The 26,334-nt window shown below is 37.3% G+C and overlaps 1 protein-coding gene across 1 annotated transcript in view; it reads right to left on the minus strand.

The window, feature by feature from the left end:
- LOC139731999 (B-cell lymphoma/leukemia 11A-like) overlaps nucleotides 1-20,401 on the minus strand; it is a 132,803-nt gene extending 112,402 nt beyond the window's left edge. The window contains exon 1 of the mRNA XM_071642875.1: nucleotides 19,396-20,401. Within this exon, the coding sequence (XP_071498976.1) occupies nucleotides 19,396-19,447 (52 nt within the window). The 5' untranslated portion in view covers nucleotides 19,448-20,401. The remainder of the gene's footprint in view (nucleotides 1-19,395) is intronic.
- Nucleotides 20,402-26,334: the final 5,933 nt, after the last annotated feature.

The following is a 26,334-nucleotide window of genomic DNA, read 5'->3' on the forward strand; positions in this document are numbered from 1 at the left end:
ACTGACATGCAAGGGACATGGGGGGGGGGGGGGAAGGTTATTTCAGTATGATGGCACAGACAACATTGGCCTCATCACAAAAGGTTAATTTGTCGGCCTTGTTATGTGCACAGGAAGAAATGTATTAGTGACCCTGCATCAGCTTATGCCTAATCGTTGCTGATGATTCATTGCCACAGAGACAACATTGGCAACATTTGCACCTCGGTCAAGTTCAGCTGCTGCCGTCACTGACAGGACACCTTCCAACATTCTGCCCCTTGAAAATCGCACAACATACTTTGTCTTTGTGCGTGATGTTGTGATCATCCAACTGTACCACTTTCAGTTTCCAAATGAGCAGGGGATGCTGACACCACGTGTGATGTTGCCAGCAACACTCTTGCGATACCCATTTCTAGCTGGAGGCACAAGAGATGGCAGTGGTGGATGTGAAAGGACAGATATGCGAGGTCTGCAGGCCTAAGACTACTGGCATGGTCATTGACTGTCTTCTGTGAGGCCTGGTACCATGCCAAATTCTGGCTGATGAAACACGTAAACACTGAGCGGCTCTAAATTATTGACGACTGCATGTGACAATGCACTCATTCCTACTTTGATGACACTGAGATGTTGCCTGTTAATCTGAATTTGCATCAGGCATGATAATGACAGAACATGCTGATAATTCACACTTTATTCCAGCATTAAGCACTCGATGAGATATCTGTTAAATGCTAGTATTTCCCACTTCCATGTCCTCAACTCATATCAACTGATGTCCATTTCCTAGAAATCTTTGTGTATAGTAAGAGAGGTCTGACAGATGAATAGATAGAGAGAAAAAGATATATCTACAGAAAGAGAGAGAGAGAGAGAGAGAGAGAACAAGAGAAAGAAAGGAGAGCAAGAGAGATAGAAAGAGTATAATTTTCTTCAAATATCCACTTTTGACTTTACTATTAGGAATTATACTTCATATTTCTGTCTCATAAGCAAATAATCTGAACAGATTTCTCAATGCAAAGGTGTTACAAAATGGTGGGCAACTGCTTATTGCTAATAGTTTGCAAAGAAATGTCTTTTCTCAGGTGCTTTATTTTCAAAACTCTTTTATCTGTCATCTTCTTTTTGCACAGCCTTCAAAAAACAAAACAAAAGAAAACTTAGGAGAAGTGATTGCTTATTATTGTGATGTTGACTGCTACTTTGAGAATTTGGGAGTCATAAGCAATAAGCAAAACTTGCTGTTCCTTTTATGTAAAACTTTCAATTTGTAGTGAAGGGACATGGCAAACTGTCTGGTTCTATTCCTGCGAGTATACTTCCTTTTTGGCTGAATAGGAATACAAAGCAAGCTAGGCCATGGATTTAGTTCAAACAAAATAATTTGAAAAAGAAATTCTTTCTCCACAATATGGTGATTGTAAATGGCAATTTGATTAATGTGAAAATTGTAAACAAAAGCATGTCTTTGAATCACTTCCCTAGTGTTTACAATCATCTTAAAATTTAATGTCACATGACACATAAACTGACATAACTTCAAAGTCACATGACAATCTGTACAATGCAATGATTTAGAGGAGATCAGGTGTAATTATAGATACTATCATATGTTTACTGATGATATCACAAAGGAAACGATTTCCCGGTCCATATAGAAAGAAAGAAAAATCATGAACCAGCAACGAGGCCTTAAAACACAGCTGTATACATTTTGTTGAAAAAAAATCATAAAAATGCTGTCATTAGCTATCAAACTCTGGTCCTCTGGTACAAAGATATTTAAAAGACTAAAATTCAATGAGTTGCAAATATCGCAGCGACATTTAATTGGGATTTGGAATTTTCAGTTGTCACCAATGTTGCAAGGTGGACACTTCATCCAATACAATGTCAGACCCCACCCCCAATGAGAGAGCTGGTTGCACTTTGCTTAAAATATTGTGTGAACATACTAGTAACCCATACATAGCCGTTGATCTAGGGTTCTTCTAAACATGGCCAGAGCATACACAAAACTAATTGTGCCCCAAATATTTTCCAAGATGGGATGAGAGTTTTATCATGATTTTTTTTAAGACAAATACAGGAAGGAATCTAGTGTATTTTTTATTCAATAATGTAACAGATATTTTTCAGTTTAGATTTGATCTTGATGCATCATATTCAAAAATAAAGATTCATATGTTCACTTTTCTACTCTGTCTTGATTGTATTATAGACTCTGTAACCATGTCACACCCCTTAAGCAGGAAAACAATAAAGATATATCAATTTGTTATAGGTTGGATTTTTGTTTTGTTTGAATAAGTACTCCTCCACCACTCAGAATAGTATAGACTAGAATACAGTGGAATGATAAATGCTTTGCATTGTTATTATCAATAAAGACAGAAATGGATAAGATTGGATGTAGGAAGATGAACACTTCTATTTCTGTTGCAATGATATCCTGGCTCTTTTTCTATGAGGCTAGTACCTTTATTATTATCTGAGTTGAGTAAACAAAATACCTTAATTTACAACTGCTTATCACTCAAATCAACCCTTGCATTTGCAGCAATTAAAACAGCAACAAACATGACAAGACAAACTATTGTAAATCTAAACTGCATCAAATTTTGAGATCTATGTTTTGAAGTTTGTATTGTAGTTTCCATGGCAATGGAAAGTTGCTGTAAAGAATCTCTTCTATATCCTGCAGCCTGATTGCAAATGCCTGACTTTACTTTGAATTATACAAACAAAAAGTTGAGTGTTTCTTTAAAACAAACAAAAAAATAAGTTACCTTATATATGTAAACCTCTAGGACTGGATATTTCTAGCGGAAGCTTACTTGATTTTTCTTTTCCAGAAACTTTATCGCATTAATTTCAATTCCAAATGAATATGTCGGCAAATATTCCAGGTTCTTTTCTCATTTTCATGGACATGAACATATCCATGTGAGTTTGTTTGCTTTCAGTGAGCACCCTCTGGCTATTTTCTGCAAATGTAGTTCAATGTAAATTGTGAAGGAAATGAAAAAAAAAAAAAGGAACAGAAAAAACAGGAGAGGAAATATGTTGCTGACTTGAAGCAAACTGGCGCCCGCATCATGGGGAGAATAAAACGATATGGCCTTGACTTCTGTCCCTAAACTCACACTACCCATTAATTCATTAGTTCATGGTCTTATTACAACTTGTTTAGTAACTGTGTCAATTTGACCTGGATGTATGAGCCTTTTCCCCCGTGGGTTACCACATGTGAGCGCTGAAGTCTCTGCTTTTTTTTTTTTTTTTTGCAATAAGTTGGTCACATTAAACATGCCTGAAAGGTTTCTTATATTTGCGTGCTTGTATGCGTGCATGCAGGTGTATGAAACGAGGAACCCTTGGAATGATACGTAGACTAGGGGAAAATGGGGAAAATGCTGCGTGCACGGATTTATGACACCAGCCAAGCACACCTTCAACTGAAATAATTTCTTACAGGTGCCCCACATGTGTTTTTTTTTTATTATCATTATCATTATTACTGTTTTCATGCTTGTTATGTCACTAACAAGATTTGCGTCACCTTGAATTAAAACAATTACAAACTTCCAGGTATAGCTCAAAGGGTATAATTTTGGTTTGTTGGACATCGCGGTAACAGCCGACGACAACAAATGTGAGAATGGGAGGCGGACAGACGCAAGCAGGCATCGCGCAACATCACCCTGGCATTATTCACATGAATGACATGTGTCATGTCGGACAACAAGTCACCTCTTCTAATGAGTTTGACAAACTTTGAAGCCTACCGAGATGATAAACCGAACCATACGTTGCAGAGCCAGCACTCAAGGATGTGGAACGCTAATTAGACTTGACACTGAGGAGGGACAGAACAGACGAGGAAGCAACGGAGGGAGAACGAGAGGGGAAAAGATCCAATCCAACCCATGGAGGGGGGGATGGAGAGAGTGGGGCAGACAGAACGAGGAAGGGGGGAGGGGAGAATGAGATTGGGGGACGAAGAGTAGAGACACAGACAAGAGACATAGAGATGGCACATGGATACGAGTGCAGACAATAACAACAAGAAACAGAATAATACAGTGCGCTCTCATATAACGCACACAGTTATAACGAAATTCATAACAACTCTTTAAAAATTCACGTCCCAAAATCATAATCTATATATCTTTATACACTTTGTTTGGTCAGCTATAACAAAGTTTTGATATAAAAAAAAAACACAACTGTTGTTCCCAAGGACTTTGTTATAATGCAAAGGCCTGGTAATGCCATTGCAGTACAGCAAGTTCAAGCCCATGACAAAATATCAAAACTTGATATACATGACAGATATCAAATATGAGAGTAAGATAATCTGTTGTCAGTTGCTAAGAATGAAAATATAAATCAAACAGATGGACTGATGCAAATTCATGCCTATTATATCCAGAAATTAAACTCACTGAAAAGATTATAATCCATAAGATTTCTGTAAAAACAACAGATTAACCTAATAGAAGCAATGCTTTTCTTTGTTAACAAATATTAGATGCATGAAATGTTTGTTTTTATTGCAGTAGGTTTAAATTCCTATGATGGATTCTTGGATATCTGAACTTCAGCACAGATTGGTTAGATTTTTTGTTTCAATATTTTGTTTGTTTCCACAAATATTGCCCAAACAGAAAAAGGAATATGACATCAAATTATTGATGACAAGACAGTTGATTTTGACCTTGCATGTTCCATTTGATGACTTACTTAGAATAATAGATATGAAATATAAGTACCACAGTATATACCCTAGCTTTGTATCAATAAACTTTCCTGGCTTCAGAAAAGAATGGATAATATTGGTATTACGTGGGAGGACATTTTGAAGAAAACATACTTTGATTTTTTTGCCTTGAAGGGTGGAATAAAGATATGTCTCGTAATGGAGCCTGCTGTCATTAAACAGATCAACGTAACCCTTAAACGCTAATTTCCTAGATTTCTCCATGACTTTTAAACTGTGTCACGTTATTTATATCTCTGATGACAAAGAAATGTCAGAAGGCATGGCACATGCGAGATAAATAGGACCACAAACAATCTATTTCAAGTGAGATTCGGGGAGAACTCTGCGAAGCAGGTGACTTTTCATGTGTCAGGTGGTGAAGCGTGGGACCAGATGCCATATCATAAGGTGTAGGTCTGGGGCGCTGTCTTTTGAGGCCAATGTTTATGTGAGAACAGGCAATCAATTTGAGATATCGTGTACAGGGCACCCGCGAGTGTGAATTCTGCTGTACCTATACTGGTATTCAAATTTCCTTCAAAACTCAGAGCACCATTACACTTCAGCGGGGACATATATTCTAGGGAAACATACATTGCTGCCCCTTGAACACATATATATGAAACATGATTTCGTACTTGGGCATGATCTCCGCCAAGCATCTACTTTCAATGGCGATGCCTGCTTACTAGGAATTCTAATACAGATTATCTTAATTGTAAATTCATGCATGTGGTTAGGATGCTGAGGCCTGACACGCGAGCCATTTTCCCAGAATATTCAGCCTACAAGAATATCAAATGAGAGACCTTTTGCACTTCCACTTTTTCCAGAGAATTTGACCTGCACAGGTCATCATCCTATGCAAGCACGTTGTGGCGAAATGAAAGTTAAGAAGCTGGCTTATTTTGTGACTTCTTCTGATGAAAAATTAGTGCTGTTGACCCCTATCTACATGAAACAACCAAGATACTCCTTGTAATACTCCAGTGTGAAGAGGGCGTAAACATAGAAAAATATTTCAAGTCCTAGAAGACTTTTCTTACTTTTACTTTGCATGTATGCCAGTCAATGAATCATCTAACCTTGGGAAAAAAAAGGACAGAGGGAATGAGAGAGAGAGAGAGAAAAAAGTGAAAGAGGGAGGGAGAGTACTGCGCATCCTCTCATGCAGTGAGGTTCATGGCTGCAACGTGCTAAGTACTCACAGTTCGATCAGCCAACTCACATGTTGCTCTTTGCTGACCTCTTCTTAGAAGTGCTAAAATGGGTTGGTGAAGGTAACCGCACACTCCATGCTCTATATGAGTATCGCTCAAAAACCATGGCACCCCCCCCCCCCCCCTCTTTCCAATTCCTGGACAAGTCCATTGTTGCTCGGCATTCTTCTTGAAGGCAGACTGTATGCACATGAGGGGACTATCTTTGTCACAGCTTGTGGACTGCCTTTGAAGCATTAGGAAAGCCAGGAGCCAGCAGTGGCTACCACTGGAATGATATTTTTTTTTCTTCCATTTACTTTTTTTTTTTTTGTATCCACAAACTTCTTCTCCTACAGTGCAGTTGAATAACTTTTATTCCTGATGAAAGCACACAATTCAGAGAGTGCGTTTGTATCTCAGTATTAGTGATAATAACCACACATTTATCCTTTATTTATCTCTCTCTCTCTCTCTACAGAGCGGGGTAACTTTCAAGGTCTGTTGTCAGCATAGGAAGAAGGGAAAATGGCAAATGATGAAATCATAATACATCTCTGGGGATAACTCCTGTTTTCAGTGACAGCAGGAATGATGGCTCTCTGACGCGTTGCCATTTCAAGATGATGATGTCACTTATAAAGGCTCATTTTAAGGTTGTCAGGGTTGGGGGAAATACCCAACTGGGTGTAACTCTTCGTGTAAGATTCCATAAACCGCTCACACACTATTAACTGGACATGCAATGCAAAGCCCGTTCTCAATACATACGTGTACATTCATTGTTTGTAGGACGTGTTCACTACATGTGTTAGTCGCCTTGGAGTTGGCTCATCGCAGTTATAGGCTCCTCCTCTATACTTTTAAAGAACAATACATTACCGGCATTTAAGTTTGATGTGTAATGTACAATTGTTGACAAGACGTTTCTCTTTAAATGCTGATAAAATATACATTTGTCTCTTCTTAAGACTATTTACAAATGTAAGGATGAAGCAAGCAAGGTATGCATTGTTTAAACATTTTGTTTTTAATGTGATTATGATTATGCAACTTTGTTCTGACATCAGACCCTTTAATCTTACTAAGATCATTTGTATAAATCATTACACTTTATCATAATCAAATGATGTTTGCTCTACTGCATTTGCAAGGGGTTATGGTTGTAGATAGAACAGCACATCTATTCATCCACCTACTTTATAATGAGCATCTATTTCCCAGAAAAATACATGGTCAGTTGACTTACGATGATTTAGATTCCCTGGCCTAGGTTAAGTCCATGCAGGATTTTGAATTGATCATACATTTTACTTTTGGGCAAACCAACTGGTTCTGATACTTTCCATATTAGCTATTGTTTGGGTGATGTGATAAAGGATACACCACATCCAGCATATCGGGCAGGTCTTTTTTAAGATTTACTGTCAGGACGAAACAAGCTCATAGCACAAATATTTGTCTTTATATTTTACATTATATTGCTGATAAAGGCACAAAACCTTGTATTCACCCTTTGAGTTTATCACTGGTGTGTGCACATGAATCAAATGAACAAATGCATGCCTACCAACCCTAAAATTCAGTAAAAAGGGAAAACTGACAGAAAATAATGCAAAAAAAAAGGAGTTTCCACCATCTCCCATACATCACTATTGGCAGGTGTTGACAAAAATAGGAACCACAAGCTTGAATGAAGCTTCGTCTCTCCTTGGAAAAAGGAACATTTCTATTTGAACTGTTGGCAGGTATGCAAATGCTTTTTCCTATTACATATAATATGATATTACTGAGGAGTTTGAGTAATGAGGTACTCTTCTCAACACAAACATAACTGTAAAAGGGTTGCCAGAGATATAAGTTTCTATAGATTTAATGTTATCCTTAAATTACTGAATACTTATCTTGCTGTTTCATTGTACTAATGTGAAATCTCTGTACTAAATATGTTAAGAATGATTGATATTCAATGCCTAAGCATTTAAATGAAGGATATTTGGTTATAGTTGTTCTTCTGTTTCTAGAAAACTGGCCTTGATATATGGCAAGCCCTTTAACCTATTGTTTCTGAGGTAAAATAAATCCTACGGATTTGACATCGGATGCATCCTGTTCCTGTTGGCAACAAGTTGAACTAAATGCTGGAAGTATCCAGTCTTTAATAGGGAATTTTTCTACTCATTATAGGCTCTACAAAAACTCTAACACACCCCTAAAGGAATCTAAGTCATTTGGAAAACAAGCCAAAACTTGGTGACCTTGGTAACAAATCATACTCTATACTTTTCGAAGAAACTTTGAAAGCTGGTTTTGTTTTAACGTAATGTTCCCCGTGCTACTGATGTATTCTTGCAGAATGCAAAGTCGCTGGAGGTGGAGTACAAATATTATTTCAGTCTTTGGACCTGTCATCTAGTAATCAATGCTCAGGAGAGTTGAAGTTATGCATTTACTAATGGGTTGAGGCAATTTATAGACAGCAGCACCTTTTTCCTTCTTCTTTACTTTTTTTTTTATGAATCCAAAGTCAGTAGCAGAGAAGTTGCATTTTCTGGTGGGTATCAAAGGAGTTGATACAAGTAGCAACAAGACAACTCCACAAAATGTTAGAGATTGATGAGGGTTACTGATTGGAGGAAGACAGGGAAAAGGAAACACCACAAGGGTGACAGGTAGTCCATTGATCAATTAAACAACAAATTAAGGATTGAACAAAGAAATACTGAGACAAAAGGAGATTGGGATAAATTTGAGCAAAGGTTTAGGAAATCAGAGTGTATGAGCAAATACAGGTCATACATCACTGGCGGGAAATATGGTGGCGAGAGAAAAATATGACAGGGGTTCGGAGCTGTAGCCCAAAGATGTTGGATGATGAACAAGAGGAGGTGTGGCGGAAGGAAGCCATGGTTAAGTGTTGGGGTGCAAGGACCGGGAGGGAGATGGAGATGGATGGTGGACCGGATACCGGGAGATGGTGGAGGAGGATGCAAGGGACGATGATGATTGAGGCTTTAAGAGCAAATGGTGTCTGGGAAGGGGGAAGGGGAGTGGCATCCATCTACATGATACACATAAATGGACAGAAGACAACACCGAAGGAAGAGATCGAGCAAATGATCAATGACGAAAAAAGGAGAATGGGTAAGAAGGAGAAGTAAGGCAAGAAAAAGAAAATGAGATATTAAGAATGGGAATATAAAAGAGATGATACTGATGATGCTGTGATTCCTTTAAATGATTATTGTAATACTGCTAATTACGAGGATAAAGATAATAGCAGAAATTTTTGTAGTAGATCTAGAAGTAGTAGTGCAATATTACTGATAATGATATCAAGTTGATGAATTAGATTGTGTTGTAATCACCTTGAATATTATACAAAATACAATACCTGCAAAAACTGCTAGAAATTATTCTTACGAAATATTTGGACGGTGCCGATTCAATTTTGCACTTTATTTCTTTTGCAAAAAATAAAAAATAAAATTGTACAATATCACAATCTAAGTTTTTGAGCGTCACTACTCGATGAACACTGATCTGATTAGATTTGAGATTGCTGATAAATAATATTGATTTATTCTTAGAAAATCAAAGACCACCAAAACATTGATACTCTGCTTTGCTAGCTTTTGGTATGATATCTGTCTAGCTGGTGGTTCATTAGGTTACAAAACCTTAGAACCTTGCATGTGGTACACCAATGATAGTTTGTTTTTTGTTTTGTTTTTGTTTTTGCTTTTTGTTTTTTGCTTGCTAGACATCCCTAAGTAAAGTGAAAATGGTGATTGGTTCTTCGACATAATACAAGTATGTAGCATCTTATTTACCTTTTCATTATCTTCAGTAACATCGTGATCATTTCGGATGTGATAATGAAAGCAACAACTTTTCCCTATTAGAGGTGACACCATGCATTTCTGGGAAGGTTTCTATTTGCATATACTGAGCTCATCGAGAGTTGTTGACGGAGTACAATGTTTCAATTTGTGCTGACACTGTGCCCTCCCCTGGAGTTAGGTCAACCATCACTGATGTATGGATGTTGCTTGTGTCATCAGTAAGTGATTGAATTAGTGCCTTGTAGTTAACACAATATTAGGCCAAAGAATTCTGACATTAATCAGTAGATTTCATGAAGAATGTGGCTCTGATTTTCTGCAAAGAAGTCACGCCATCTCCATTTTCTTTTGTTTGCTTTGCATGACGGAGATCAGAGAGCTGTCACTTTTATACAAACAGTGTCCATTACACTTTTCAATCATTTCTTGACACCATATAGGAGATTTGACTGTGAGAAATCTACTGACAAAACAAATGATAACTGCTGACCTGGTGGTGCTGAGAGAGGATTTTGAAACATCCATTTTTTTCCAACACACATTTTCATAACAAACATATGAATATTAAACAATGTATGAACTCTGATGAACCAATTAATGAACCTATATGGGGCTCTGCTAATGACAAGATTCTATTAATGCTGAATTATATACATAGATACTGCATACTCATAATGCAGTAAACAACACTGCCCTCATAAGCTGAACTTACTGGTGTGTATCACATGTAATTTTAAAAACAGGTGCAGTACAAGAGTTTATTGTTAAAGTATCTATATCCTCTTTCATTTTGCTGTTTACCCTGCCCTATCTATGCTTCATGTATACATTTGCATTATCACTCTCCACTCACATTGTACGAGTGTTTTAGCCTTGGTAGAATGACCTAGCAGTTTATTTTCTTCATTTAATGGCCATCCTATCAAATTACCAATGCATGGATCATCATAATATTAATGGAAGGACAACAACATACAGCAGACATACATGCAAGTAATGACTAAAGGAAGTTCCAGCACATAATCATTAGAGAAGCAGACAAAAGTGAGAGAGAGAGAGGAAAACAAGGAAAACCCTAAACAAAATTCCTGTGGTAGAATCTTACCACAGAGAGAATTATGACATATGTGAAGGAAATAATTAAAACCAGACAAGAGGGTACCAGTCTACGGAAGTATTTACATTTTGTTCTTACTAAAACATACATGTACACCAGCAACGAGTTCCTCATCATGTGTATGTCACTTGTTTTGCATTGAGCCAGTCCTTCGTATTGGTTTTAAAAAAATGCTTATTTAATTTCTTTGAATGTAAGTTCCAGCTAATTTTGCGTTGAAGAATGGGAATATAATGTCCATGACATATTCTTTACCAGACTCTTTGGGAAAATACTTCTGCTGAGAAATGGTGATATGATATTTTATGTACACAACAATTGAGGATTATGAAGAAAGGCTCAGTGAGTTAAACCAAGAAGATGATAACTGTCAAGCAGATGACAGATCAAAATCTTTTAGTTTTTCATGACTTGGAGATGGTCATATATTTTTCTTTCTATTTACCTTTCCAACTTCCATGAATCTCAGGTTTTTTGTCTGTGTTTTACTACTTTCTAACAAAGTCTCTCTCTTTTGAAATTATCTTTGAAGGCAATTTATATATGAACAAATTTTCTGGCAAATTCTAAGCATTGGTTCAAGAAATGACACTTTCATTATCATCTCAAAAAAAGCAATAAAACCAGGAAAAAGTAATTCTATTCAGATCTTTAAACTCTCAAATGTACAAATTCTACCATGCCGGATATGCTCAGGTGGGCGAGGTTTCCCCTATGCATCTGAGTTTGAAGTTGGAAAGCAAATTTGGACAGCAAAGCACATCTTGAAAACCTCATCAATTGCACCAAACCACGGCTCCAGCAATCATAACACTGCTAATCAGCAGAATTTTGTCAATGTCACATGCTTTGTTTTGTCACAGTAGGTGTCCAATCATCCCTATCTTCTGGTGATACATGTAGAGGGAACTAACGTGTGTGAGGGAAGACAAACAGTATGTTCACACAAGTTTATAGCTTTTGAATCGAAAGACCAACAATCCGATACGAAGACCAACTGCACGTGCTGGAGAAAAGAGCGGCAGTTGACTGCTGTCAGGGTGGCAGGATGAAAATTCAAACAAGTGTTATGAGCGGGTGACTGCCAGCGCTTTCATTTTTCCTATGGAAGTTCATAAAATTCTCTTTTCCAGGTATTTGCTTGGAGTAAAGTTGATGGGCGCAGTCTGTTGTTTGTGGCCACGATGCATCGAGGAATGGAAGGGGAAAAATGGGATGGGCAATAAAGAAAAACCTTGAATCCATTATTAGGGGTGTCATTATGGGACAGGCATTTTGTCCACTGTCAGGTTCTAGAACAAACTTTGTATACTTTGCAGAAGGCCGTATCTACGTAAAAGTCATTACTCATCAAGCTGACCAGTGGTAAAATATGCAGCATGTCCACAATCTGGTTTGTATAAAGCGTAACTGCTCAGAGTATATATATCAACCTTTAACTTTTTGCAATATTGTAATTTCCATACAATTATTATGCTGGACTTCTGGATCCTACAAGCAATGTGCTGAGACAGACATTTTAACTATCATGTAACTGGATGTGAATGAAGTGATTATCAACAGAAACTTTGCCACAAAATTCACTTTTCTTTGAATGTGATTAAGACAACAAAACAACAACTTAACATGTTAAGATCTATTTTCAAACTGCATCAATTACATCTTTACTTTGATTTAAAACATCCTAAAAAGAGAAATTTGGTCAAAGTTAGAGGAAACTAAAGACGAATATCTAAGTTGCAAATTCCATGTGTAGTAGATACCATGTATCTCACGCTTGATTAAAAGCATCATTATCTCCTGTCACAAACTTTTGCTTGAATTCTAAGTGATAACAATCTGTACATTTTAATATTGAAAGATGATGGTAATCAGAGGTAACAATGGTTGGATTTAGGATGATTTAAAGCATTTATGATAATGTCAACAGAGGAAAATGTTACATCATGAAATAGACACTGACATGAGCTACTAGTATTTCTGATTAATACAGAGCCTTTCAAAGAGTTTGTCTCTGGGAATGGCATGCATACTTGCAGGCTAAGTTTTCTATAGAGAAAAGAAGCACAAAAGTTATACAGGTAAAGTCTGGGTAATAGAATTTTGTATTGAAGGGCACAGAGTGATGAATTATGGGAAATTTAGAATAATAGCTTCTAGACCTATGCCCACTTTGGAGAGACAGAGCAACTACAATGTGTATGAATACCCCCAAAAAAGAGATAATAATAGAAAAAAGGAAAGAAAAGAAAAGAAAAGAAGCAGGGATTGAGACAACTACCAATGAGGTTGGTTCTAGAGTGAATTTGACTAGCCAACTGTGTCCAGATCACGTCTGATAGCATGGAGGCGATGTGTGCAATATGTGGACCACAAAAAGATATGGTGCGCATACCCCTGGTGTGCTCTACCATGTGCACGTTTTGTTTGTGGGTTTCTAGGAGAACAACAGACAGGGTCAAAATGAACCTGACCCCCTTCAAGCTTGGAAGGCAGTGGTAAGGGCGCACTCTGGCCGATGCTCCCTCCCGCCCCACAGACAACCCAGCCGGGTGGGAGTTAATGTTTGATTCAGAGCATGCAAATCATGTCCAAAAAACATGCCCCCGTTTGGCCCGTCACGTTTCACCGCCCGGGACTCAAGGTCATGCGGTGAGGGCAAAAGACTCAGCAAAGAGAAGAAGAAGAAGAAGAAGGGAAAAAACAAGGAAAAGGGCAGAAGAGATCCTGGTAGCCATGTTCTTTTTCACTGACTGCATGGTATCACACATGGATGTCCATGTACGCTGTGCCTCGTACGCATGCATATGGTGCGCACAAGATATCTATCCACCTTGATACAGACATAACAGCAACATACCACGTCCATGTGCGCCAGACAGTGACGCTACACCAGATCTTGCCCGAATGCTTTTCTTATCAAAGAGAAATGAGCAAACATAGGCAGCACAAAGTGCAAATAAAACACAGTCCAGACACGGAATAGAACTCTTGACCATGATCGCATAATACAGACCGATCTGCAACCAGCACCTGAGCATGTTGGTGCATCTGTGCGACAGGGCACACTAATACACTGTCGCCATGTTTATTCTCCCCATCATGGCTGTCAAAATTTCAGGTCTCGGGGATTCACAGCCAGGATACTCAAGTTCACCAAAACATAAGACACCTGATAAAAACTGACACACAATATTTTCATCCTTATAACACTACATGATAATCTTACAATGTAACACAGATATTACAGGGTGTGAACTCAAGTATCTTTAGACCTTCAAGTTTGGAAGAAAGAATGATGAAGATGGCAAAAAAAGAAAAGAAAAAGAAATTGAGAGAGGTGAAAACAGAAGGATTAGAAGAGTGAAGAGATACAGACAGAGAGACTGAGACAGACAAAGGAAGACAGAGGAGAACAGAGAGACAGAAGAGTAAGATGTAGAGGGTCGCAGTCTGTAACCTTTGCCTTTCCTGGCCTCATGCTTAGAGGTGAAATTGATAGGTCAGGTCTAGAATGCAGCGCAGAGAAATGAAAGAGTCACATGACATTTCTGGAGATTATGGATCAGTCTTTTAAATGCACTTCTTCTTTTTTTTTCTTCTTTTTTTCCATTGGCTCATTTGAATGAAATGAATGATAGGAACAACATTCTTTGCTTTTGTTTTCAATTTCTGTACTAAATGGGTTTATCTGATAGAATGCACTATAAGCATATCAAAATATAGGACAGAGCCTAAAGGGTTTGCTTGCTGTAAGATACATTCAATGTGGCTGCACAAACTTTCTTGTGTGGCTGGGCAGAAGTATGTGAATGCCCTTTTCTTGGCCTCACTAATTTGTTTTGAGTGTGAAAGAATTTTGATCATATTCAATTTGTGCTGGCCATAGATAGTAGAAAACGAATAAAGTACCACCTGAGGAGCTGAATGTGAATGCAGGGATGAAGCTCTTACAGAAATTTAACTAGTATGTCACATCCACAGATTTTCTTCCTTAAAATGCTTATGAATCTATGGTTAAGCACAATATTTCTTCCACTCAGCAACCAGGAAATTGCATCCTTTACAGGTAACTGTGTCTTGTTCTCAGAAAAAAACAAACAAACTTTGTCTCACTTATTCCATGGCATTATACACGTCAAAAAAGCATCTTTCCCCATTTTCTCTCTCTCCTCTCTCGTTTGTCCACACCATTCCTTCTTTCTTGCTCTTTGCATTGTTATATTTACAAGTGTTCATCATGAAAGTTGGGAAAGCACAGCTCTGGTTGCTAGCCACTTATCTGGGGTCTGTCTGGCTACCAGATGGCTGACAATTAAGTGACTGCACTTTACGTGAGGACAGAGAAATAAGATAACAGCCACGTATAACTCTGCTTTGAGGATATTTCAACATTACATAAACAACTTCCCAAATCATACCCTGCCATATCATGCAGTATGTCCATATGTTGCTGGCTCAGGCATGAAATGATACATTGAACATTATGGAGCTTGTCTGATTCAACGTAGAACATATCTACCAGCTCATTGGCAACTTGAGGAACAATTTGAATGTAAAGCTGAATTTTCAGTGGAATATGAGCAGACAAGGTTTGATGGTAGGATCTGTACATGCTCTGATGTCAAATTGGAGCATTACATTACTGAAGGATATATTGAGTATGGATTCTTATTGATATTTCAAACATTTTTTTTTGAGTGAAAGAGAAATAAAGAAAGGATAGATAGTCTAAGTTTTCTTTCTCTTTATCTGCTTGAAAGTATTTATTACAAATCATCTAAAAGTTTCAAAAAATGCCCCTGCTTTAATCTGTTGGATATTAATAATCTTACTCAACTAACTGGCACAGGTGAGCAATGATTGTACTAAAACTTTAACCATTTTTCATTGTGTCTTCCACATAGTATGTAGTGTTATTGATATAAAAAGTTTCTTAACATTGAGTAATGTACCAATCAATGTGACTACAAAAACAATAATGTGTTATTGTGCTTTCCTACTCCAGAAGTACTAGGTAGTGCTAGGTCCATGACTTTCTCAATATTAATCTCAGGAATAAATATATGCATATTCTAGTTAACTCATATTTGATCCTATTTATAAAAAAAAAAAAACATTTTTAGAGTAGAATCTATTATTGTTTTTGCATCTAACTGGAAAGAGGAAACTCATTTATTGCATTGGTGAGCAATGCAGTTCACTTTCTTTTTAAATGTTAATTTAAACTCAGACTTTGATCTGTCCTCATATGAATGTGAAGCCTCATCTAAGGTATCTTATTTTTTAAATGTTTTGCGGTATATAGCCATTTTACTATCTCCAGGAAAGAACCACATCCTTTAAAAAAACATCTTCTACAATGATCAAATTATCAAGCAAAATGCAAATAATGGATAAGATGCAAATAAGCATGTATTCAAATCATTATTCTCTTTTTGGAATATTAATGACTTCAACTGTCATTTGCCACCTTCCATTTTATCATCCATACGTTCCAATGCTGCAAGTTTTAGATTTACAGAATGTCATCAAAATTTTGCAATTTTCTGTTGAACAAAAAGGGTTTGTTAATTGTACAGCATCGTGCTCTATTATATGTAAAACCCAGAAGACAGCTGTATGACATTTGTTTTCAAAGTATTGACTTAATATACTCTTCACAACCAAGCAAACAAAAGATATACTAATACACTTTTTTTTTAATAGAGAGAGAGTGTGTAGAAATAGATATTGCCAGATGATAGACATTGCAAGTAAAATACAAATAATGCTTGAAGTTTTGACTTATGGATTGATTGTAATTGTACAATATTTGCCTAAAAAACTGCAAAAAAAATCATAACATGAATTTTACAAAAATGAATATGACTGTCAACTTGCTAGTTCAGAAGGGGATGTCCTCTTAAAAATATTGTGATGCATTTCTTGTCTAAGTATACCAACAGCTTGTTTTATTGCAAGTTCAGGAATTCATTTCTGAGATCATCGAATTAAATGATGAAGTGTTCTGCCATCAGAGTCTGTATGAAAATGTTAAAAAAGTGGCTGATGAGATAGAGCAAAAACAGTCAGTCATTCTCTCTTCAAAATATGTCTTTCCCCACTCTATTTTTGTTATAAAAATCTAAATATTTTCTCTAGGTGTACACTTGTCTATACAGATCACATTTCAAGGAAAACAGCAGCAACATTACAACAAACCTTTTATTACAACCTTCAGTGCCATGATTACCCAATTTAGGTATGAGTTTGGATGTTGAACAAGTCTGTTCAAAGTAGAAATGCAATATACACAAGTAAACATTGATGTCCAAAATGTAAAATCTTTTTGAATATCTTTACCTTGAAGTATCTTTTAAACATAGAGTACTTATTGTCTGCTTAAACGGAATTCTGCAATGTCCCCATTCATATTCTGTAATTTTGGTACGTTTGGAGAGCAAGAACAGAGCATGCAAGAAAGGGAATAACAACAACGATTTATGATTCAATAGTTTTCCTTTTCTATTTGAATGTCATAACAAAATAAATCAGTGTTTTTCTTATTTTCCCCTAATTTGTTTACATCTTCATAAGCAAAATTCATTCCAAACTTCATCTAATCGAATTGAATCTGTTAGTTAGGTCTTAAGAGTGAAGTTGCTTTACCAAGAAAAATAAGTCAACAGAAAGAAATATTTTCATTTCAGTTGCTGTTAATGCTATATGAAGCAGTTCAAAAATATGTTTCCAAATAAGCAATTCCTCTTAAATGACCACGCAACATAAAATCAAGCTCAAAAGGGCAAAACCATTGGAAAATATAACTAGCCACAAATTGAACTTGTAAGTAATGCTAATGCAATCTTAAACACCTCATAGCAATTTGTGTAGTCTTACAAAGAAGAGGTGAATTCCCCTTCTATTTACACAACACTGTCTTTTATCTGACTTAACATTTCACAGCATTTTGCTTGTGTTCTTATAATATTGCTTTTGATATACCTGTAGGCAAATTCTGTGGCCACAGATTATGACTTATCCTCCATGAAAATTCATTTTTAACAAAATATTAGAAGTTCTTATAAGATATAACGAGAGATTACACATTTCTTACATTTGCAAAAAAAAAAAAAAAAAAAAATCTCTTTTAGTGAGTTTCTTTGCAATTTTGCAATATTACACTTGAACTGCTAGAAACAAATACACAATGAATTTATCTTTCCTTCCAGCACTAATAAATGGGTCACTCAACAGCCCAGTCATATATTAGTTGTATAACAGTTATGTGCCTAAGCCACATCCCCTGCAAATCCTTTGTGCAAACAGGCTGGGCACAACCTGACCCACTTTCCCCCTTAGTGGTCAGCTAAGGTCATCTAAGGTTGCAATGCACTTTGCCTCTGTCCAGTCAGCTATGGCTAAGCCCATCCAGTATGGACAAAACAGAGCACTACACACAGGATGCAGCCACCGCAGCCTGTGTTCTTGAACTTGGACTAGCCCAGTACAAACAAATCCAATATGGTGGACGTGTGAATGAATGGACCCTGTGAATATAATGTGTGGCTTCAGAGTGTACAACATTCATGTTGCATGAATTATGCAGGTGATTGGAAGTAGAGGCTGATACACACAACAGTTTAGGTCTTTTCTCTCATACACTGACCAAAACCCCTTCATGACAGAAAGACAGTAGTATTGGCATTAGTCTGGCTGTCTATAAAGTAGATATTTTCTATGCCTGTCTGCCGACGAGAACTGGAAATCGGGCAATTTACGTGCCGTGAGTTGAATTTCGTGTGGGTCAAGTGCATCCCATTCCTCGTATAGTTTGTATGTATGCCATCGCGAACAACGGTCACTATACGAGTTACCACCTATGTACACAAACTGTCTGCGCGACGAAGACGATACCACCGACAATTAATCTCGTCCATGACAAGGAAACATGGAAAGGATTTCTCATTTATTCATTGTCACGATATAGATAAATAATTATAACTGATGGAAGGAATTAAATTCAAGAGAAGATGTCATGGTGTTCTATCTACGCTAAAATCAGCCGTGCTATGAACTCGATACAAGCGCGCATCGCTGAAAATGATTTTTCGTCTACGGTTAGCATGTGTGCTTGAAGGCGACTAACATGTTCTTCAAGCTCGATTTGAAGCTACCGTACCGACAGAAAATAGATACATACCTCAGTATCAATTGATAGGCATTATCAAAAAAATTTACAACCTCCCCCAAATAATCGAAAAATTCGTCTTAAATCTAGGAATTGTTTCCGATTCGGCCTTGCACACTGACATAAAGTCTGCTCGCCGCGCGCCGTGCGGTGATCGACTACCCACACCAACACTACTTGACCGGAGTGTCGCCGGCTGCCAGTGGCCGAAGCGGTCTGCTAGGACCAACAACACGTTGGGCTCTCAAAATAATATCTAAACATCAAAATAATACATTTCTATGGATTAAAAATGTTGATAGACTTACCTGCCATTGGTATTTTCAGCTGCTGGGGTTTGTCCTGCTTCCGGCGTGACATATTTCGCCCGAAAAGCCGGGGAAGCGACGGACAGGACTCTCGCACGAACAAAGGCTGGAGTTATTATAAATGAAAATGGCGATTTCTCTCGCACGGAATTCGGTGGGCAATTATCCACGATACACCTTTTCACCTGAACTTGAAGTCCATATTAGTCGTCCATTTTGCCGCGTTTCTTGGTTTTGTCAAGTTTAATCCGTCAAGATGAACTAAAATAACATTATAAACAAAGTTTGGAGGGAAGTGTCGTCACATACACAAATCGACAATGCTGTAAAAATTCGGAAAGTCCGACGTAAAAAAAGAGGTTAAGTAAATGTGGTGACGCGAGTGCTGAAAGTGGCCAATGCGCAAAGTTGCCTCTTGGACATTCTACTAGCGGGCCAAACCCGCGGATAGCACTCAATGCTTGACGATTTGCAGTCACAAGGGGTCAAAACATACACCCCTCACTCCAAAGGGAAGCAATGACGCTCGCCGGGTTGATAAGAGAAAAAAACCCGGGAAAATATTTAGACGCCACATAAATACTTCCCAAATATTATGGAATTGGAAAGGTTATCTTTATCAATAAATATCATATCAAAACGTTTCCATTGCACATTGTTGAACCTGAACTTTTTAGCAACCACCCCAAGTTAAAACAATTCGAGGACATAACGAAAGTATTTTCAGTAGAAGTTAAAGGAATGTCGGGGAGTAATCGCGTTTAGCACAAAATGCTCGGGCAGTCGGAGGAGAAAGGATGAGCTCCTGAGATGCGTTGATGTAAGGTGGTGGTCTAAGCATTTCGTCTAGGGTTACGAAAGTGATAAAGGGTCACAACTATCTCCGCATTGGTTGACCGTATGTCATGTGACCAATTATAAGAAACTTCAGACTTTTCGCTCCTCTCTATAGATACCCCGGATCGAGATTGAGGCTATATCGTCGATTCCGTACGAGGAGCGTTATCACCAGAAGACGGCAGCGCGCACCAAAAATTCCCATCTCAAAATTCAGAGGGTGAGCGGCGGATAAAATCAGTTTATTGTCAGTAGTGCATAATCCCGGTGACCTAGAATAATTCTTGATTTCGTTTTGAGGAATTTTGTGGGGTATTCATTGTGCTCATCGCGAGCCGAGACGCATCGCGATGAAAACAAGGTCAAAGTGCACGCACGGTGACTGGCGGGTGAGACGCACCGGCAGCCGACGACGAATCGCCCGCCCGCAGATTCACCGAAGAGGGAAGGGACTTACGTTTAGTCATTAGAAATGGGCTCTTATGCCCTTTACTACTACGTAGACGCGCTGAATGACGAACGCAAAACTCGGACCAATCGAAATGCATCGCCTTTCATCCCATTCTATGGCGTGTCATGAATGAATGGGCTCGTCTGCGTTGGGCACCGTAGCATCATCCCAAAAGTCGTAGCGGGGATATTAATTTTTGCGCGCGCACACTTCTTTCAGACGTAGTATTTCCATGCAATTCTCGTATCGCGAAGGCGATATCCTTAACGTCGAGATAACCTGTCGCACTATTGATCAGGCTATCCGATCGTGCCGACTTTTCCTTCGCGTACACTTTCAGGATTCGATATTTTCCGGATTCAATGAAAGTCTGTGTAGGTGTGCTCGCTTTCGCCCTTTACGGAAATTGTTGAGCGAGTTCAAAGTAGAAGAGATTAAGACAAAAAACAGACGATTGTTTTCAAATACTATAGGCCATAATATAATGTATACACATTATATATATATATATATATATATATATATATATATATATATATATAATTTGACAACTTTGATACAACAACTGTATACGCCTTGGATGTACAATGGACTGATACACAGTGTACTGACAAGAAATGAATATGTTTGACCATTTGTCTCATGAAAAGCCGAACATATTAAATGTATCGTTTTCGTCGCGGAATACTTTAACTACTTTACTTAGACTTTAACGACAGTCGAATTTGATACACACAAAACACAACTACAGAATCAATCAAATTTATGACTGAACATTTCAATAAGTGAAGACATATTGTTTAACACGAAGTGAAGTAAAAGAAGACAGGTAAATGTGATGGATGTATAGTACTTTAGTATAGCTATTCCTATCTTTAAAAAGTCATATAACTACAGTCTGAAAATCATAGTATTGACAGTGCCTGTCAGAGGAAGCGCTTGAGAAAATGAAGAATGCAAGCTTTGATGGTCAAGTGCTGCGTTTCATGCGTATGCACGATGTGTGTGCCATTTCCACATCTTTAGAGGATTCGCTTGGCATAATCCATCAAAGCAAATCTAACAAGGAAAACACCCTATATAAAGTTTTTCGGCCACAACACTGCCCGGGCGGTGACGAGGAGCACTGTGTTTAAATTTCTGCGCCCAGGGTGTTATAATTTTGAACCGCTGAGGGTTCGAACCAGCAACCCTCTTAGTCTTGACACGATCGAAACTTCTTTTTTATTCTAGAATGTCTATACAATCATGACGATTATTGGTAACGCGATATGAATTTCAGAAATATACATTAGACAACCATTCGTGACTTCGGGAATTCCTTGTTCAACGACCAGTCTCATGATGATTATGGGAAAGATCTCGGTTCGTTAACCTGAATCATCACCGGTTAAATTAGCTATCGATACTTCGTCTACATTGTTCTCCCCACACGCATTATTCCGTCCAGTGAAGTTAAAGAACTTTTAACTGGAAACCACATTCACGCAGGCAGTGCGATTGTTGACATCAGACATCGACGTTATCATCATTCGTTATTTCTATTAATATATTCATTGATATCATTATCATGATTCTAACTATCATAATTATTATTATTATAATGTATTTTGTCGTAACATAAATTATACATTCAGGAGACTTGTTCATTATCATGTAGAACACACGAATAGTGTGATCTCAAAACGAGCGATTAAAGCAGCTAAAAGCAAAGAAAATAATAAGAGAAGTGTGGAACATTTTTAATGATATCTTCAAGAGTATTTCTTATTATGTTATATACAAGTGAGGAATCACTGCAAATTGGAAAGGTTTTATTTGGCTGTATCTAATGATGGAATTACTTACAAAATGTTTGTGGCGCTTACCTCGTTTTACGATTAAACTTTTCAAATACAAAGTGGAACATTCCAAGTTAAAGGCATTATTTACCATTTACAGATGAAACAAAAACCCAGCTTTAGTGCTTCAAAATACTTCTAAAATGTGAGTTATAGGGTTAGAAACAACCAATATCAAAATGTTAATCCATGTTAAGTATTGTTATAGATAATTATAAAATGTGAACAATCATAGTTATAATCAAATTGTTTCTAGAATAAACTGTCTATACAGTTATGGTTTATTGAGAAAAATAGCGATATCTCCTCAAATTTTAGGCTTTATCTAAAAAAAAATTATATGAGGATGTTTTGTGATACAGCTAATCTACACAATACCATTATGCATCAGATGTGATAACTTGAACATTTTTACAATCACTGCTCCCAATGGTAAACAGTTCCTTTAATGCACTATTAGTACGTCGTACATGACCATGATCACTAAACGTTTTTTCATCGTTCTAAGTTTCCAGAAGAAAAAGTGTGTCTTTTTCTTTCTTTCTTTTTTCAAAAGCAAATGATGTATGTGTGTGTGTGTTGGGGGGGGGGGGGGGCATGATTTTTACGGACAAAGTCGTACAGTCACTGTAGCTTGAAATATGAGCTGATCACAAACTGCTTTGGGTTAAAGGAATACCGTATTCGACATGGGAAAAGACAAACACTAGCAAACAATATTGGAAATTTGTGCTCAATCGTTTCCTTAAAAACATTATGTAAAAATACATACGCATCAATTCAGCGTTTTGATTTCAATTAAGCATTAATCAGAGTAGGTAAGTTTTATATCCTTCATGATTTTTGTCTATTCTATTTTTGTTCGTTTTTTGGTCTTCATATTATTTTTCCCTTAGAGATTGGTGAGAAATGGCAAATTTTATCATGTCTGATAACATAACAATTTTGCATCTTCGCGAGTTGAGATCTGATTCAGTCTTAATATCCATGGCACCATACATAAGCTGGTGACCAGTACATTATTATACAGGTAAATAATCATTGCCCAGGGGGCGAAGGAGGGTCGCTATTCACCATACACAGATACCCAATTACACACATACACCCACCATGCCTGCCACACACAGATTCCCCGCGCGCACGCGCGCATACACATACACACACACGCACACACGCAAACACACGCTGTGCTTGGCTATGTTATACATCTAGTGACTATTGTACCAGTTGTAGCTTACTGAGACATTGGCAATTGGCCCTCAACGAGAGGATGAAAATTGCGCCCCCAAGTCCCGCGAAGCCAATAGTGTCCTCAGGATATCGGCTCATTCCGCTCCGAGCTACTGTTGATATCCTCTCCTTGAAAAACAGCTATGTGCAGCGATTGCAGAAGATTAAGTTCCGAAGAGAATCGCTGATTACACGTCAAATTCAAATTTCGAAGTTAAATATTATCTAGAATCTTCTGTCACAGCTGCTCATCGTGGAAAAAAAAAAAGACACCGAGACAAAATTAGTGTCCTTGTTCATCATTGTATTCTTCCGTCAAACATGAATAATGTTGTGTACGGATGCAAAAACTTCATTGCCTTCAGTTTTTGTGAGTGATATAATTCAAACCAAGATATCATATTTCATTGGATTTTGTTTTCAGACAGCATTGTCGAGCATCAACAACAAAATGATGTAAAATTAATGTCAAAGGACGAGGAATTGTTGGCGGACATTAATACTATCCACCATAAAGAAAACGCTATGAGAAACATGAACTTGCTGGTAGTGACGGTGGGATATTTCCCACGAATGTTAAAAGGGGGAGTTGCTGTCTCGAGAAGCTCACTGCTGATATCATCGTGATCATATCAAGATTTGTGCTGCTATCTTTTTCATCTTTCTAGTTTTTGGTTGTTATTATTGTTGTTGTGTTGCTGCGTGTTTTGTTTTGTTTTGTTTTTTCGAAGTAGAGTATCAGAATACTAGTAATACACGATAGATCGATCCTTTCTGTAATGTGACGATTTGATGGCAAAGTGCGGAAACACTTCCCGTTATAATGGGCGACTTAATTTTCAAGATTACGGTCGTGGCCGCTCAAGAAAACCCAAGACGCTTAGATGCGAAGTCATGGCATTATTAAAGTAATATGTTTAGTTTTGCATCACATCAGGATTAAACCATGGTAGTGTTCATTAGTGTTCACGCCTTGTCATTTCTTTTTGTTTGATTCAGTGAATTTGAACATCTTGACTCTGCTGCAATAATTTATATTGACACTCTTGTTTACTTCCCTTTTTAGTTTATGAGGTTGTATTGTCTGTATGTGTAGGTTTATGCTTCCATGAAAAAAAAGTTCTTGTTACGTATATTATATAGCATCACAGTAGCATGTATTTTACCGAACTGGCATGTGAAAGTAAACTTACCCATAACCTTAACGGAAGTTCATCATAATAAAATATTATCTGCAAAGCAATATACTACTGAGCAGTTAATGGAGAAACAGCCCACTGCTAAGTCAAGTTTCGTTCATAAGTGCATGATTCATAATGGTATTAAACATGTCCCTCTTTCACCTATATCGTGAAAGTGATAATTTGTATTATTTTACATATTGGTCATATTTCTTTAATGTTTATTAAAAAGCTTAAGATTGTTTATCGTCATCAGTGACCTGCACGGTTCAGTAGAGAAAACAGCAGGGCTTGTATCTGAGTGCAAATGCAGATAGAGGGAATTCTTTATGATGATGCACAGATGATGATGAAGATAATAATGATGATGATCATAATGATGATGATGAATATTATTACCATTTTTATTGTCATTATCATATCAATCATTATCACTATCATCATCATCATCATCATCATTTACTATTAGCAGCAGCAGCAGCACTGCATCAGTATCGTTGTATTTAATCTTATTTCATTGAAGATAATTTCATTGGTATTGTACATGTTGTGTCACTAATGCATCTTTTCACAAAGAAAGTTGACGAATGAAGAGATCTGCCACGTTATTGCTGTTGGATTGCGCTTGTGTTTTCCCATATTCGTCAGCAAAGCTTAATGATAATAATTGTGTGGCCATAAAAGTGCATTTCTTTTTTGATAAATGGAAAAGAGAATGGAGATCACTATAAGAAATGACACCAGTGTACATGGTGGAAATTCATCGATTCGGTATAGATGGTCGAATTGTTGAGCTGAGTTTTGTAAGACATTCATGGTTCAGAATGAAATGAAAGAAAGAGAAAAACCAGGAACAACACCCTCGTGTTTGTTCATGCTTTCTCTCATTACTAATTCTATTAGTTTTTCTTTTTTGACAGATTTCATCTCTCTGTAGACAGAGTAAAGGCTTTCCTTCATTATGTTGTGTTGTTCCAAAATAAAGAGCTAATCACAGTGAAACAGTGTAAAAATGTGATCAACATTACAAAGAAAGAGAATAGAAAATTATAATCATTGAATGCCGATAAAATCTACAAAGACGGTGTTCCTTGCATGGTCACGTTACCATGGTTTTACTCGCGCGGAAGTCCTTACACAGTATACATAAACATGTATTGTTTTCAAAACATTGTTATGGTTTGAGTCTTATTTCTGTCGTATATCTAGTAGTACTAGTAGTAATAGTAGTAGTCACAGTAGTAGTAGCCAAGTAGTAGTAGCAGCAGCAGCAGCAGTAGTACTAGTAGTAGTAGTAGTAGTAGTAGATAGTAATAATAATAAATATAGTATTAAAAGTAGTAGTAGTAATAGTAGTAGTAATAATAATAGTAGTAGCAAAAGTAGTAGTAGTAAAAGT

Source organism: Diadema antillarum, unplaced genomic scaffold (assembly GCF_040938485.1).
Source record: "Diadema antillarum isolate AM-2024a unplaced genomic scaffold, OU_Dant_1.0 scf00000023, whole genome shotgun sequence".
Classification (NCBI taxonomy): domain Eukaryota; kingdom Metazoa; phylum Echinodermata; class Echinoidea; order Diadematoida; family Diadematidae; genus Diadema; species Diadema antillarum.